The sequence below is a fragment of the Microplitis demolitor genome, chromosome 10 (assembly GCF_026212275.2).
Source record: "Microplitis demolitor isolate Queensland-Clemson2020A chromosome 10, iyMicDemo2.1a, whole genome shotgun sequence".
Taxonomy (NCBI): domain Eukaryota; kingdom Metazoa; phylum Arthropoda; class Insecta; order Hymenoptera; family Braconidae; genus Microplitis; species Microplitis demolitor.
In genome coordinates this window covers 6413438-6431608 of record NC_068554.1, presented here as the reverse complement: position 1 = coordinate 6431608, position 18171 = coordinate 6413438, and the positions used below count along the sequence as shown (strand labels likewise).

General features: G+C 27.3%; 2 protein-coding genes across 2 annotated transcripts; both read right to left on the bottom strand.

The window, feature by feature from the left end:
* Nucleotides 1–531: 531 nt before the first annotated feature.
* Nucleotides 532–6593, bottom strand: LOC103570503 (uncharacterized). Its single transcript, XM_014444479.2, has 9 exons — nucleotides 6522–6593; nucleotides 6084–6462; nucleotides 4894–4998; nucleotides 4650–4834; nucleotides 4362–4568; nucleotides 3162–3287; nucleotides 2957–3098; nucleotides 2711–2888; nucleotides 532–754 (listed from the first exon to the last, which is right to left on the bottom strand). Exons 1-9 carry the CDS (start codon nucleotides 6591–6593, stop codon nucleotides 628–630), a joined length of 1521 nt encoding a protein of 506 aa, XP_014299965.2. The 3' UTR covers nucleotides 532–627.
* A 185-nt stretch (nucleotides 6594–6778) lies between these two features.
* On the bottom strand, nucleotides 6779–15673 carry LOC103570461 (uncharacterized). The gene is made up of 5 exons (XM_008548209.3): nucleotides 15312–15673; nucleotides 10042–10566; nucleotides 9508–9954; nucleotides 7292–7555; nucleotides 6779–7216 (listed from the first exon to the last, which is right to left on the bottom strand). Exons 2-5 carry the CDS (start codon nucleotides 10542–10544, stop codon nucleotides 6919–6921), a joined length of 1512 nt encoding a protein of 503 aa, XP_008546431.1. The 5' UTR covers nucleotides 10545–10566; nucleotides 15312–15673; the 3' UTR covers nucleotides 6779–6918.
* Nucleotides 15674–18171: the final 2498 nt, after the last annotated feature.

The window sequence follows — 18171 nt, the reverse complement described above, 5'->3', positions numbered from 1 at the left end:
TAGCAATTAAAGGCTTGAAACCTTCTTTAAATGAAAAAAGGGCAAATAAGGCTAAAAGCACAGAAAAATATATTCCAAAAATATTATCCCTGGCAAACTTTTGACCACATGCTAATTTTTTCCGGTCTAACCATTCGGGTACTTGGTCCATTAATTTTACTGCATTACCATCAACGGTCAAGCCCACTGTCATCGAAACCAGTGATTCAGGCACATTAGGAAACGCTTTGCGTGCCCATTGATGAACTAATTTACTTTTATCTTCTCTTTTTAATTGATTCCAATTTAGCGGAAGCTTTATTACGCCAAATAATTCTTTTATTATTTCATCTGAATACTCAATCGATTCTTTAAATGATAAATTATCAGACTCTACTAAAGTCATTTTGGATAAATTTGAATAATTAACTATTTTTATTTGTTTTTTTTTTAATTTTTTATTCGCGACAGAACACGCAACTTAGTAATTCAAATTACAAAGTAATAATTCGCTGCTTATTAAATATACAAACTTCGTTATGTCATATAGTTCATGATAATTATAATCTAATCGAGTGTATTTATAAATTCTTAATGAGTTTATTATTTAAAACATTAATTTATTTAAAATTATACATATCGTTTAATTTATATACTGTTTGAAGTTGAATTTATTCGAATCGAATAAGGAACATCATGAATTGTTGTATTATTACAAGTTTTTTTACTCCTTTTAATAACATCTTCTAATAATTGTTTTTTATACTCGGTCCATCTGAAAAATTTATTTAAATAATTAATTTTAAAATAATGATTAACATAAAGAGGAAATTATGGTAACCGCTTTTGGTACGTTTATGAAATATCACCCCATACTGTTATGGTAATAATTACTTTGGAATTATGGGATATACACTTATAAGTCCTGGGAAAAGTTTTTATGACTACAGAAACAATTTCTATTATTATGATAAAAGTTCTTATATTGTCTGGTAATTGAATTATGCTAATCATCATTCTCATCGGAATACACGAAGAGAAAATTATGGTAACTGTTCCTAAAATGTTTATGAAATATCATTCCATACCGTTATGGTAATGATAACTTGAGATTATGGGATATAAACCCATACTTTCTGGGAAAAGTTTCCATAAGTATGGGAACAATTCCTATCATTATGGTAACAGTTTCCATATCGCATGTGAAAGAATCATGGTAATGATTACCATACTCATAGGAATAGTTTCCACAAGCAAATAGTAACCGATCCTATAACCACATTGTAATGGTTCCTAAGTGTGTATAGGAATAAGCCCTATATATTATGGTAACTATTCCTATAATATTATGGTAAACATAACCATCATATTATGGTAATCGTTCCCATAATGTATGGAAATTATTACCATGATATTATGGTAACGATTAGCATAATATTTAGAAATTATAACAATTTTTTTTTTTTGTAAGAAGCGTTTTTTTTTTGTATATTACAAAATTTTAAGTATGCAAAAAAACGCTTATTACAAAAAAAAATTTATTATAATTTCTAAATATCATGGTAACAATTATCATAATATTATGGTAATGGTTACTATAATATCATGGTAACCATTACCATAATATTATGGTAACCATTATCATAGTTACATGGTAACGATTAGCATGATTCCATAGGAACTATTCCGATACCATATGGAAATTATACCCATAATTATAGGAATGATTACCATAATATATGTGGGTGCCGTTTCTATAATCAACATTTGAAAAAAACCGGTTACCATGCAGTAAGGGAACCATTCCCATAATATATTGTAACTGTTACCATAATTTTCTCTCCGTGTAGTTACCATAGTCACATAGTAATAAATTTTATAATATCCACATTGGAACGGGTTCTACGTACGTATGAGGAAAAACTCCTACACATCATGGTAACCGCTCCCATAACAATCGTTTCTATACTACTATGGTAAGCATTACCACACATTAAGGTAATGACTCCCATACATTATATAGGAATCATTACGATAATAGTATAGTAACGACTGCTATGATAGTATAATAACCATTATCATAATATGAGAAATTTCTAAATAGTATTACTATATACTATGGATATAGTTCCTATAATATTATAGTAACTACTACTCTCCAATTTTATGGTAACCATTTCTGTACGATGTCAGAATAGTTCCCATACTATTATGGTAATCGTTCCCATACTGCTATAGTAATCGTACCCATACTGCTATAGTAATGATTACTATAATTTACGGTAAAAGTTACTATATACAGTCATCACAGCAGTATGGGAACGATTATCGCAGTAGTATGGTACATATTCCGATATCGTATAAGAATAAAACCCATATACATAGGAATGATTACCATATTGTCAAAAATTTGTGGAGTGAACGCAGATCGAGTCTGGAGTAAATAAGAAGCGAATGATATGACTGTATATTTTATTTAATTCCCTTGGAGTAAAATTCACTCCGAAAGGGAGGTTATTTCAATATAACAACTACTCATCGGAGTGAATGTGAATTTAAATAAAATCCAGATCACTCTGAATTCACTCCCGAATTTTTACATTATAATTTGTATGGGTGTCATTGCTATAATAAATATTACAATATGGAAACCATTCCCATTATATATCGTAATTGTTACCGTGAATTTCTCCCCGTAAATATAATCGATACAAAAAACTAAATCACATACTTTCGATTGATAACAAACTCTTGAAACAATTTATGCCTTGTTGGATACTTAGAGTTCATAAATACTTTGACTCGTTGCCAAATATTTGCATGATTGTGTTCAAGTAACCAGTAACGCGGAATTAATAAGCAACGCACTGATGTTGTGGATACTATGCGTCGATTCCGCATCTCTTCACCTTTAAATTCAAAATTATTATATTCATTTATTTATTTATTTAGAAATATATACATATTTATTAATTACCTAAACCAAAACAAGCACCGCGATGGAATTCACATATTTGTATGAAAATAGTTTTAACACCTGGATAAGTTTGGTCAGACAATGTCGATGGTTTACGCATCAATGCTGTCGCAACATCTGTTATTTCGTGCCATTGATTTACCTGTAAATTTTTTCATAAATCAATTTATAATCCAACGTATTTATTTTTATATCAAATACTTACTACATCTTGTAATGTTGTTGTAATTGTACTTTCACGATCAAAATCCATTGGATTTTTTATTTTTTTAGACAATAATTTTTTTGTGAAATCTTTAACTCCTGGAACTTTTTCGGAACTTTTGATAATCTATTATTTTATAAATTAAATTAATAATAATATATATTTAATTTCGTGCTACAGATGTCATAAGGGTGTATTTCTAGCGAAACATTCCATTAAAAACGCGTAATGGCATATAAAAACAATTTTTGAGACTAATCGATGTATTTTTAATGCAGAAGATTTAAAAAGGAAAAATACTTTTCATACGCCCTTACACTATAAGAAACCGATGTAAGTTCACATTATCTCAGTGTCAAAGTTATCGGTGTTAAATTTAACTCCCAAAAACGGTGTTAAAATAACACTGATAGCGGTGTTGAAATTTTTCCCGGTGTTCCCCGACTAAAAAAAAATTATTTGAAATGATTCAAAATAATTTGAATTAGATAGTATATAAGATATACACTTAGCATGGATTAAATCATTTTTCTTAATGAGGGTTAAAAAAAAAGTCGCTTTATTATTGAAGAATCAGAAGTCAAATTTTATTTCAAATAAAAAAAAAAATTTGTATTGTTTAAAAAATTAATGACACGACAAATTCACAAATTTATGGAGAAATCCAAAGAATATTTGTCCACAATTACATATCAATGTTATTGTGTAAAATATGGAAAATAGATTCTTATGATTCAAGTCTCTTTGCAAATTAAATCAGCGAGAAAAATAAAATAAAAGTATCAATGATTAATTTATCATCTTTGAATCAGTCATCACCTCACGAAACATATCAGAGTTATAATAAAAATAATTATAATACTGCCCTTAAATGTTCAACTTGATAAGTAATCAAAAATTTATCCGATTCATGAAATATTATTGTTATTATTTTTTTTTGTTTTGTAGATCTTAAAACACCCTGAGCTCGAAAACATTACACACATACATGCCCGCGTGGACGTCCATCTAAAAACTGTCAAATTATCTTTGTAGGACCTCAAAACATCTAGATCTGATAAACTCGATTTTCGAAAGTCGAACCGAAACCAATAACTTCCCTTTTTTCGAAAATTGTCAATTTTCATAGCGGCAAGTTTAAAATTTTCTTTGCACTCTTATGACACCTATTACGTTATTTATTTATGTAAAAAATTTTACTGGAAAATTAATTTCACCATTAGATTTACGACTAACTCTTTTACTACTTCTTCTAGATATATCTGATTTTTCAGAATCATACAATCGATAATTTATTTTACCATAACGTTTTTCTTCAAACACTAACATATGTTCAATCAGTCGACACATGCCTGATAATAAAAAGTAAACGTAATTTACCATACCCTTTCCATCACCCAATAGAATCTTTAATTTCAAAAAATGTAATTTTATTAATAAAAATTATTTTTAATAATTAATAATAATAATAAACAAATGAAAAATTACCTCATTGGGTTCAAAATCTTTAATTTTACTGAGAACACAACATTCTCTTATAGTAGTATCATCCCATGATTTAAAATAATTAAAATTAACAAGCGCATCTTGCAATACATTCCAATTTTGCAGTAAAAAATTTTTTAATAGCTGGTCAAAGTCTGATTTATCAAGACAAAAAAAATCTACAGAAGCTAAAATTTATTTTAAATAATTAATATAAATTAATAATATGAATATTTATATATTTTACTTTTAGAAATAACAGTTGTTGACCGTGAAATGGAATGAAGAAGTGCTACTTCACCAAACATGTCACCAGGTCCTAAAACTCCAGCATTTATTTCTTTGATGTCTCCTATTAAAAGTAAAAAATTTGATTAAATTTAATTAATTTTGTTACAGTCCAAACTCGGTATAAACAGGAGAAGAAATTATTTGAAAAACCGAGATTTGTACTCCTTTCTTTGCAAGTCGCACTTTATATGCAACGACTGAAATTCCATTAAAAAGTCAAATAATCAGTGATAAATTTTGCACAGATGAAAAAAACAGGTAATTTTCCTATGTTACATAATATATTCTGTATTCCCATAAGAATTTTTACTATACTAACATAGGAATATATACTAGATAACATAGGAAAAGTTTCTATGCAGCATAGGGAAATTTACTGTGCATCTTAGGAAAATTTAGTGTTAACATATGAATAATTCCTTTATGACCCTGATTAAAGAAACGATTCAGAAAAATTTGCAATATGTTAAATGCCCATCAGAAGGGTGATTCGAAAATATTCAAAGCATTAAAAAGTATTAAAAAAATTTTTTTTAATCGTTTCAAATTGTTGTCTTAATAAGGGAATATAGGAATAATTTCAGTAATCCAAAAATATATAATTTATCTCGACATTAAACTATTTCATAAACGTATTGTTGTTTAGTTTATGTTTATTTTGTTACTAAAAAATATAATTGACTCAACTATATGCGAAAAAAAACTCTTATCCTTTTATAATTATTTTTACATAAAAATTTTTCCTATATTAACATATGGAAAGTTCCTATGTTTGATGTGGGAAAAGTCTTATGTTACATAGTAAAAATTGCTGTGCTAACATAGGAATAATTCCTATGCTGACGAAAAAATTTTCTTATGGACACACAGTACCTTTTACTATGTTAACATATGAACTTTTTCTATGTATTATAGGAAAAGTTCCTATGTAACATAGTATTGTTTTTTTCTTCCATAGGGTATTTTCCTATGCTGAAATTTGAAAAATTTCTATGTGTATATAATAATAGTTACGATGCCAACATAGGAAAAATAATTGTTTTTTTTCTTTCTTTCTTAGAACTTCAAAGACGTAATAAGAAGCGCGACAGGGAAAGTTGCTTATAACGAACTCGAGCTGTACTTAAATAATTGAACAATAAATACCAGTAATATTATCTTTTTCAATTTTACTTAATTCAACTTCTCCTTTTATAATAAAATATAAATATTTAGCTGGATGATTTTGTCTTACAATAACACGCTGAGATTTAAAATTTTTATAATAAACGACTTTAGCAATCAATTGTCTTTCTTTGTCTGGATACTTTTTGAAAGCATTAAATTTTTTAATTAAATCAACTATATAAATTTTTTCTTGTTTGCTACGAAAATTAGGTTCAGTTAAAAGAATTGATCGGTCTTTAATACTCAGAGATTTATCATCTATTTTATATAATTCATTGTCTTCATTTTTTAACCACTCAATATATTCAATAACTAATCTAACACCCGCTCTAAATAAATATTTTCCTCTTAATTTTATCTGTAAATAAAATTAATTAATAACTTATTATTTTATTTATAAAAAAATTTGATTCTTACTCCAATAGGTTTTTTTTTGTTAAACTTTGCGTAACTCAGCGATTCTTTTACAGTTGCCTTTTTTTGATTCATTTTTAAATTTATCACGTTCACAATAAAATTAAATAAATAATTTAAATTATATAGAATTTAAGAAAAAAAGTACAGAAAATTATCTCAGAATTATGACATGAATTTAAGGGTTATTTTATTGATCAAACAATTACAATAGACGTCAAAATGAGTTATATATTTATTGCTTATGAATACATTTAGTGTAAAAAAAAAATATTTATATATTTATAATAATTTTTAATAAATATTCGATGGCACTTATTTGAAATTCTATGAATTTTTAAAAATATATATATTTCAAATATTAAATTCACAGCCAAATAATATGAAAATAAAATTAAGTTTATAAAATATCCGAAATAAATTTAGCTCTCCACATAATTAAACATTGCGCACATAACATTAAAAAACCGATAATTTTATACTGAGAAAAAATACTGACATGTAAATATTTTTCATGATTTTTATTGGTATTATTATTATTTTTTTTTAACATTACAGATAATGTTTTAGAGGATTTGTCACGTAACTCAGCATGTTTTTCATCAGTGAATTTTAATGCACGATCCATGGACTTATTAAGACGAGAATTAAAAAACGTTTTAAGTTGTGGTGAGCGGCAGGCATATTCCATTGTAAATCTAAAAAATAATTATTTATAATAATAAGTGTTATTTATGTAATTTTAAAATAGTATTATAAATTATACAACTTACTTGGTAATTTTGTATTTAATCCATTCGCGATAGCTGAGTGACGAACGTAATCGCGGCATGTCGAGATTCATAAGTTCCGTAAGATACAGGAGACTTACTTCGTAAGAACTGCCAGGAAAATAATATTGCATTCCAGCAGTAATACATCTCATCATGTGCTCCCACTCTGGAGTTATATCACGCAGATTAGGTCTTACCCATTCGTGTATATAATCTGCAGAACGTTTTTTAACGTCTTCTAATGTTCCTCCACAGAAATTGAATCTTTAAAAATATTGGTGTTGAATATACTTGTATAAATAATATATTATTGTTTAGAAGTGGGGCTCACCATATTTTTACTTTTCAAAAATCGAATAATGAACATTTTTAAAGGTTTTCTTTTTTCCAAATTATTTTATTTTATAACGGATTTTTGAGAAAAAGTATATGAATGTCAAAAAAAAAATTATTTTAATTAGTTTTTTTAGTCTGAATGTAAAAAAAAAAAAATTTTTTTTTTATGTTTTTTTTATCAAAATTCTCATATTCTAAAGTTTACAATGTATTATTTGTCTTAAGTGGTAACGGTAACCAATTTTCAATTCAATTTAATTCATGAACAAACACGAGAAACCTGAAATAGAGAGTCTTTAGCGTTTTTCAAAATCTTAACAGAGAGCTAGAAATTTCGTATTTTCAAAAACTCTAATTCGTCTCCGAGAAAAATTGTTTTAAAATTGTCATTTACTCTAAGAGTGTAACACAGAAAGCTCCGTTTATTTTTCTGAGTTTGAGAAAGAGATCGGTAGCGTATCCCCTTAAACAACACACAAAAAAAGTTTTTGAAAATTAAAATATTAAAATTTTCATTAAATTTCAAATTTTATTTCGAATCTATGTACTGTTAAAAAGTATGAAAAGTTTAAAGAAAAAAAAAAAATATATATATATATATATATATATATAACAAGTGAGCCCCACTTTTGAATAATTACCATATATATTAGTGTGTAAAAAATTCGAAATTTTTTTTATGCGGCCTTCTTAAAAGCAGTTTGTCAAGGATATGCTCAGACAATACCCTTTCCCCACTTTTTTAAAATATACAATGATTTTTAACTGTCATAATCGTATTAAAATATTTTTGATTATAATAAAAAAAAAAAAAAATTAAAGCATTAATTGAAAAAAGGACAACGTAATTACAATTTCGTCGAGATATAAAATTAAGAAAAAATTACTTACAGTTTTCAATTTGGAGTTAAATAAAATTTAGTACATATATTTGAGTTTACAAAATTCGACATTTTGAATTATAATTAAACATGAAAATTTTACTAAAATTTATTTACCAAAGTTAGTTTAACTTCTAATTTGTAACAAATATAAGTAATTTTTTTCAAATCTATATCTCATTAATCATCAATGAACGCTGTAATTTTTCAATTATTTAATAAAATTTTTAAACGGTTACGACAGTTAAAAGTCATTGAATATTTAAAAAAAAGTGAGAGAAGCACTGCCTGAAAATGCCTTTAATATATATAAAAAAAAAAAGGGTCTTCTAAGTCTCGATATTTAGCTCCAACACAGAAACGTCGCATTTAAAAATAAGATTTCTCATGAATTTAAATGGAAAATTTTTTTTTATTTGTCTCAACTGTCTAAACTTCTTTACTCAGCTGAAAAAATAAAATCAATGTACTTTTTTGTAGAAAATTTTATAATCTACAACAATAGTACTTTGACCACAGTTACTAAATTTAACCGCTAACAAGTTACAGTGTATTAAAGATATTTATATCCAATTACTAATTACTTTGATCAATGAACTCAAATTATTTTTTTTATAAATTTTTTAATAAATAAGTGATAATCATACAAAGTGAAATATCTTAAAAAAAAAATTTATGTTGATTTGTCGAAAATAATTAATGATCAAATACAAATGTATTTAAACGACTGTAACTTATTAGTGGTTAAATTTAGCAATCAGTGTCACAATTTTAGTAAATTATAAAATTCTCAAAAAAAAAGTATATTCATTTTATTTTTATCTGTTAAATAAAAGAAAAGTTATACAAATAAAAGTAAAATAAAAAAAAATTTCCCATTTAACATATATGAAAAATGTTTTTTTCAAATGTGCCGTGTCTGTGTCGATCCTCCATAACTAGACTTGAGATTATTTTTTTGCCGTCATTTTTTTTCCAATAAAAATAAATTAAACTTACTCGTCTTCAATGCCAAGAAGATAACCGATGCCCCTCCATACATGGCAAAAGTCATCTAGATCTTTATCAGTAGCGCCATGGAGACCGAAAGCTTCGGGATAAAGAACAGCTAAACAAACAAATCCACCTTGAGTAACAGCCATCTCACCTTGATGCAATCCTTTAGGTCGTATGGATCTTACAGTATTCATCGTAAAAGGACACTGCCCAGGCAAAGCCGCCGGGCATTCTGATCGGAAATCTTGCAATAAAATATTTCTCGTTGGCGACCATGCATTCTCTATTTTCCCGGCTTTGTCTATTTCTTCGTTCGATATCACATTCAATTTATTACGTACTATTGTGTGCATTTTCCTTACTGTTTGAATGTCATTGTATGCTGGCGTGCCCTTGGTCCAAGGATCGCTGTTAAACCAATTTCTTACTCGCGCTCCAGTAGACAGGTATCTTAAATCATTAAATCAGTCATTCATCCAGAATTAATTATCCAGGTCATTATTCATCATTAATAATTTTAAATAATATTTAAAATACCTTTTAAATGCTGTGTAAGGCTCTGATGACTTTCCAGTAACAATCATTGGCTTAAGACCGTCCTCAAATGAAAATAAACCAAATAAAGTAAGAAGTTGAGAGAAATATATTCCAAAAAGATTATCACGAGCAAATTTCTGACCTCGAGCAAACTTTTCGCGGTCTAACCAATCGGGTACTTGGTCTGCAGATCTACCACAGTCACCATTAACTGTCCAACCAACTGTTATTGTCAATAATGATTCGGGTAAATTAGGAAAAGCTTCACGTGTCCATTTACGTACTAATTTACGTTTATCTTGATTATTTAATTCATCCCAATTTGCCGGTAAATTAACATTAAACTTTTTAAATAAATCCTTTATCATCTTATCTTTATCATCAAACATTTTTTCACATTTTATTTCACCGGTCGATTGTGTAATTTTAGTTTTATTGGATAAATCATGAAATTGTTTTACGTCGGTAGGCAATTCTCGGTCATTGCTCTCAGAATCTTTCATTTTCTTCGTTTGTTATTTTCACCTGTTTGTTATATTTATAAAATTATTTATTTATCAACTAATGCGTTGTTGTTGTTACTTATTTACTATTCAATTATTACATCAATTATTTCACATCTTATTTTTTTTATGACTTATTATTCTTATTTTTTAGTTTAAAATTTTATTCCTTTAATTATTTATTTATTTATATATTTATCTATTAAAATTGAGGAAAAAAAGTTGTAGCAAAAAATTTTAATATTAATAAAATAAACTGTACTAAAACACTTTTCGCGTGCAACTGCAACAATTCTAGACTTCCTGCTATTCATATACGCGATAAAAACCCCTTCCACTACATCTTAATGTCACGTTTTTAAACCCAAGACGATTAAGAATAGAAGAAACTAGTTTTTAAAAAATTATTAAGCAAAAAATTAATTATTGTTTTTTCCTTCGTTTTTTTTTACTAATAATGTCATAACTTATACTAAAAAAAATTAACTGACTTTTATTTCAAATATTGAAAATTAGTAATAAATATTTATTGTAAAAATGATTTATTTAAAATTTTGTACTCAATAATTTATTAAGTTACTTATTATTTAGGTTTTTGTAAATGAGTTATGAATTCCATTTGTTGAATTATAAATAACAAGCGTCTTTTGTTGTCTGGATTTCAACCTAAATTTTATTTTTGTTATTTTAATGGATCTTAAAAAAAAAAAAACTCAAGTTGTCTGAGACGAATAAAAAAAAATTGAATCTTAATGATTTTGCATATTTTATATATTTTTCCGCTAATAACAAAAATAGCAGTGACATCATTAGTTACAAAAAAATATATAAAATTTATAGTAAATTTTTTTCCATTTGAAATAAAAATATTTTATCATAAGAGAGGTCTGTTCTTTTTCTTTATTACACTCAAGTCCACGAACTGTATTGTCTTTGTTGCACTTGCGCAGCAAATAGAAACTTTGGCCGGATTTTTCTCTTAAATAAACGAATATTATAAAAAAATTAAAGCGCACGTCACTAGATTGCATCAATGTGCAGTCTGTAGTGTATGCTTAAAAATTTTGTTTCCAAAAAAAACTCAGCCGAAAATATCTGATAACCCTTGGTAATTATAAGTTTAGTAATTATTGTTTTAATTGCTGGTTGTTAAATATCTATGACATGCGACGAATATGATAGTGATGAACAAGTATATATATTATGAGAGCTGATTAAAGTCCAGAACTAGTTGACCTCGAGTATGAACAATTATTTATATAAGGACAAGAGTAACTTGTATGTGGATGATTTCAATTTATTTAATCAGCGGTTTTTATATCCGCATTTATTATTTATGTATGATATAAATGAGAAATGTGTATTTACATTGAGAAAATAATATATTATATAAGTTAGAAAATTTATTTATAAAAAATAAGAAGAAAATTTTTCATTTTAAATTGGGTTTAATTTGTGGTCGGATTTTTTTTCTTCGTTATTTAATAAGTCAGAAAGTTTTATGATAAAGATTTAAAAAATTAATAATTTCTTTGTATTTTGGACGGTACTTCACTGCTGGTACGTTAATTACCTTAGAATTGATGAGTATTTTAAATTTATTTAATATAAATCGGTAATTTTCTGTAGACTTTTCTCAAAAATTAAAAAAGCTTCTACTTGGTTTTAAAAAATCGGTAAAAAAATTCCCTTCGGCTTTTTTTTTTCTAAGGTTTTAGACTCGTAGAGGTGTAATATAATATTAGTAATTGCGTAATGATTTATGTTAATTAATTGCGGTTCTTTAATCACATATTTATTTTTTGATAAAAGCCGAGTATCAACTTGTGCAAAAAATTGAGGATAAGTTGGCAGTGGAAGTCATCTGTCGGCAGGTGGTCAAAGTTGACAAAAAGTCGACGATAAGTTGAGCGACAGATATTTGTCGATATTTATTGGCAAAGTTGATAATAAGTTGACAACGCAGTTATTTGGTAAATGCATTAACAAATTTGATAAAACCCCGACGAGATTAATACTGGCAAAAATCTGTCGAATAGAGTTCGGACAAAATTCGCATTTCTAAAATCTTCAAGGAAAACCTTGGATTAGTATTGAATCCGTCAGCGAATACAGGAGTTCACATATACTTGTTCTCATTGTCTTCAAACCAGTAGAATATTCAGTAAAGTCGTTTACAACCTAGAGGCTAGTGTTCAGTGCCCTAAATGCAATACAATGTTCGACAGGGATATGAATGTTGCTAAGAATATTTATGTTGCCAATAAAGAACGTCCTAATATATTATCTAATAAAAAAATAATTATTAAAAAGTATAATTGTATACACTGAAAAAAATAATCGTTAGCTGCTAGCGATTTTTAACTTCCCGCTAAGAAAATTGAAAATTTAAATAAAAAGGGAAGTTATTGGTTTCGGTCCAATTTTCAAAAATCGAATTTCTAACAAATCTTGACGTTTTGAGGATCTAGGAAACTTTTTTGACTAATTTCAAGATGATGTCCGAGTGTACGTACGTATGTATTTAAATATTCTGTAACTATAACGGATGAATCGATTTGGATTTTTGAGGTCGCGTTTGAAACGGCTCGTTAATTCCAACAACTTGAGATAAATTGAGCATAATCGGTAGTGTCGAGTTCCACCTCAACCATCGAAATTGGATCGTTCGTTTATGAGAAACTGTTGTCGAAAGAATTGCAAAAAAGTGTTTTTTTCTAATAAAATTTAAATTTTTGAACTAATTGATGACAGTGTTTTTTTGAACGTCAGTGGTTGGAAAATTGCGCCAAATTTCACATTGAATGTCAAAATCGATTCATAATTTGAAAAGATATTAGTAACTCATAATATTATTTATCAAATTTTTCAAAAAAATTTTCCAATGTTAAAGGTTAGAGAACTGCGTAAAATATCATTTTAAACAACTAAATCGGCTCATTATTTCCAAAGATATTGTTGATATAAATTTTAAAAAACAACGATTTACTTAATTATTTTTTTTGTTATTAATTACTTGAATTTTCACAATGGAGTGTGCGACGTTACTATTGTTGAGCTTGAAGAGCTCAAAAGTGTACTGACAATAATGTTTTCGAGCTCCTTGAGCTCAAAAACCGCGGGAAGTTTCAGGGCTGGCGGTTTACAGATTTTTTCGCTAGCCGTTAGCACATTTGGCTTTGTGACGTCCATAAAATAGCAATTTTGAGGCTATTTTTTGGGCTATCGATAAGAAATAAAAATCTTGACGAAACAATCAGAAATTTATGTCACCGAAAAAATATCTGCTTAAAAGACTAGACACAAATGACGACAAAAAGTAAACTACAAATGATTATCAAATACACAACTTTTTAATTGAAATTACTTTTTTAAGACGGATAAAAGAACACAAATTTTTTATGACTCCTAGGACTAACATTTGTATATTTGATTTATTTAAGAAATCTTGGCCTCGAGACAAAATAAAATTGGTTTTGTCCTTTTAAATAACATCTTAAAATTGTCTCTGTGCTACTGAGAAATTAAAAAAAAATTTATGAATTTTTGAAAATAAAATTTTTATAAAATGACTGTTTTATACATTTCTTTTATCGAAAATGTAGAAATAAAAATATTTTACTGATATTATCTAAATTACCTTAATTTATTTTTGAAAAAAAGTATACTGGTATTTAAATTTTAACTTTCCTCACGTTTTAAATTTACACGTGGAAAACTATAAAAGCCAAGTCATAACCTACATAGATATTTCTATTCAAAATAAAATTTTCAAAATACATGCCAACCAAAAAAAATTAATTTTTTTTACCCACCTAAAGGTCAGGCTTTAGAATTTTCTTTTACAAAAGTTTTTTTTTGTAAAATATATCCTTCAATCTCACTAATTAGATGTTTTTATTTTGTTACAAAAAAAAATCCTTGAATTCTATTACAATTTAACTTCCGGTAAGACAACTACATAAGCGCATGTCTCTTATGATCACACTAACCTTGACCTAGCGTGTAGCCTAGGTAATGGTTTAATGTCAACTCCATAACTATTTTTTCCTCAAATCGAGTCTTTTATTATTTTTATTCAAGTTTTTCTTTAAAAAAAAATTTTAACGCAAAATAAAGAACGAGGCTCTTTGTTACTCAATCATTTAGTAGCTTACATTTTTACTTTTTAAAAAATTTGCATTTCTTGAAGAGAAAAACGTGAATAGAGCTTTTGTTAACTGTGCACATGTAACAAAGACAGAACCGTTCGTCTATTCAAGAGTAACAAAGAAAAAAGACCTGAAACTCTAGAATAAATAAATCAATTAAATTTGAGCAGCATAAAAAAATTTTTAATTTTTTTTTTAAGTTTAGTTAAAGAAACAATTACTTATCATATGACCAATTGTTATCTTAAGCTTGATTAATTGCTTAATAAAATAATTAAACAAAAATATTAAACCCGTACATTTAATAAATTAAATTCCAAATAAATTTGAATCTTCTCACAAAAAAAAACCTTCTGATACTTAATTCATTAGTTAATAAAACAATAAGACAAAAATATTAAACCTGTACATTAATAAATTAAATTTCAAATAAATATGAATTTTCTCATAATAAAAAAAATTTCCAATACTTGACAAATTATTTAGTAAAATAATTAGACACAAATATAAAATCCGTAAATTAAATAGATTAAATTCCAAATAAATATGAATGTACGTACTACAATGTTTTAATAATAATTAGTAATAATATATACATCTTGGTATGTGTACATACCAAATAAGTTTATACAGTAGCACGTGATGATAACAAACCAGTAGAGATAATACGAGTGGTTAACTCGCCGAGGGTTGTTATCCCTTCTACGTTGTAATTTTAGTTTAAAATAAAGATGAGAGACGGAAGACTCAACTCAAGAATATCAACATCTGCAAGGCAACTGCACATTACACTGTTACATTAATAAAACAAACTTGCCTTTATCCTATTCTTCAGTAGCTTTGGCTTTGGCATCGATCGTCACACGTGATGACTAACTTCGCAGCAATACATGACCTATTTTGTACATGCGCATGACCTATGAACTTTAACATTTTCTTTGTTTAAATAATTTAAGTAATAAACTATATGTATATTAAATATTTGTTCATCAAATATATGTACAGTTACAATAGATCAATTTAAAATAATTAAGTTTTAAAAAAAAATATGACCTTGATTTAACCAAATTATTTATTTAAAGATTAAAATTGGCAGGGAACCAAACAGGATACACGCATCAAGAGTACGGGCCAATCTGATGACTTTTATTATTTGGGAATATACTGCGAAAAAGAAAGCCAAAGAGTAATAAATATAAATATGTAAAAAAAAGATAATAATAAATTAGAAATGGTAATAATACTTTTTTTGGTAACGGAAGTTGGTAAATTTAAATGTTGCCCTTTAGGAGTCGGAGTAATCGCGATGAACAATGCATAATGTACATAAATTAGCATTTTTAATTTAACTTACCACCATGAAAATTGATATTAAAAAAAAAAAATTCGGGCAACGGTTGGCCCTGCAGGCCAGCCTCAAAACTTCCCGCTGTTTTTGAGCTTAAAGAACTCGATAACGTTATTTTCAATATTCTTAACTTGACAATACCCTGAAATATAAGTAATGGTGTTTTCAAACTTAACAACAGAATACGTTTTATATTGAACTTGGAAAATTCAAGGCATCGAAAATAATTAATAAACAAGCTTTCTTAAAATTTTTATTCCCGATTATGCTAATTAAAATCAATGTATTCAGGCAGAAATCCATGTCTGATTGAAATAAGGATTTAGATGAGTTTCGACTCAGATTAAAGTGTTAATATATAAAATATCCGAGGAAAATGTAAAAATGGTCTGTGTAAAAAAAATCGTTTAAAAAAGGTTAAAAAAGTGTTGATTATTCTAAACTTCAAAACGTGACACAATGACAAACTTTTTCAAACGATTTTTAAACTTCTGAAAATACACAGAAAAAAACAATTGACTTAATACTACAAATTAACATTTTTCAGTGTAAAATACCTTAAAAAAACTGATTTTCAACTATTTCTGAACGTTTTTCGTTTTAGCATTTCTTAAAAATATTAGGATATTTAATGATTTTCCTCATGAATTTTTAAAACTTTAAAAAATGTTCGTCGTTGTGTGACGTTATGAAGTTTACAATAGTCAACACTTTTTCAACTTTTTTTGAATAACTTTTACACGGGGGTGTTTTTAATTTTTTGTTGATTATATTATTTAAATTAAAGAACGCATTGCAATACATTATGTGGTGATCAAGAAAAACCATTAAGACAAAGAGTTGGTATTATTTTGAACACATTTTAGTTCATCATATTACGATTTATCCAGAAAAAGACATAAAATGTTATTTTTTAAACTCTTCTTCGTCGATATCTTTTGAAAAAATTAACCAATTTTGATGTTCAATACGGCCATCGGTGCGTTTTATCGAGTTCTAGAGCTGACTAGATTCTGAAATTGATTGATTTAATCGTTTCAAAGATATTCATGAAAAACCGTTTTTTTTCCATTTCTTTCTCCGACGATATCTCTCGAACGAATTAACTGATTGAGATGTTTGAGGCAGCAATCGACGCGTTTTATCGAGTTCTAGAGCTGATTAGATTTTGAAGTCGATCGTTTGAGTCGTTTTTGAGAAACTAAAAAAAAAAAATTTTCTTTTCGTAATTTTCAAATATCTTCGAGTCTACTTAATCAAATGATCCGAAACTTTCAGGAAAGTTGGCAGCCGACGAACTTTTTCGATTGCTGTAAAAACCATTCAAATCGGTTAATTAGTTCAAAAGTTATAAAAAGTTTAAAAACACACACATACAGATACTCAGACGTCATTCTGAAAATGGCCAGAATAGCTTTCTAGGAACTCGAAACGTCGATATCTGACAAAAATTCAATTTTTGAAAATCGGAGTGATAACAATAACATCCCGAATTCCCGAAAATTTTCAATAGTCACAGCGAGAAGTTAAAAAGGAAGTTATTAGTTTCGGTCCGATTTTCGAAAATCAAGTTTCCATCAGATGTCGACGTTTCGAGGTCCTAGAAAGCTACTCCGACTATTTTAAAATGGATATGCGCGAGTGTGTGTGTATATGTAAATTAATTTTTGTCGTACAATATCTTTGGAACGTACCAACCAATTTGAGCAATCGAAAGGATTCATCAAGATTCAAAGCTGATTAGATTTTAAAGTCGGTCGGCCGAGTAATTTCTAGATATCTCGAAAAATAAAAATTAAAAAAAAAAAAAAAAAAAAAAAAATTGTGGTTTTCGTAGCATAACTCGAAATTGGCGCAACCGATTTGATTCAAAAATCAGTCAAATCTAAATTTCAAGAATCGCTATCGATTGTGGCAGAAAACGTGCAAATCAATTAATTCATTTTAAAGATATCGTCGGACAAAAATGACTGTTTTTCAGTGGAATGCTTAGAAAGCTCGAAAACAGTGGGAAGTTTTGGGTTCGGTTCACAAGATTTACCGTTTTTCAGATTTTCTTCTTCTCGATATAATCTATTTATTATAAAAAAAAAAAAAATAATAATTTACATGGAAAGAAAATTATACA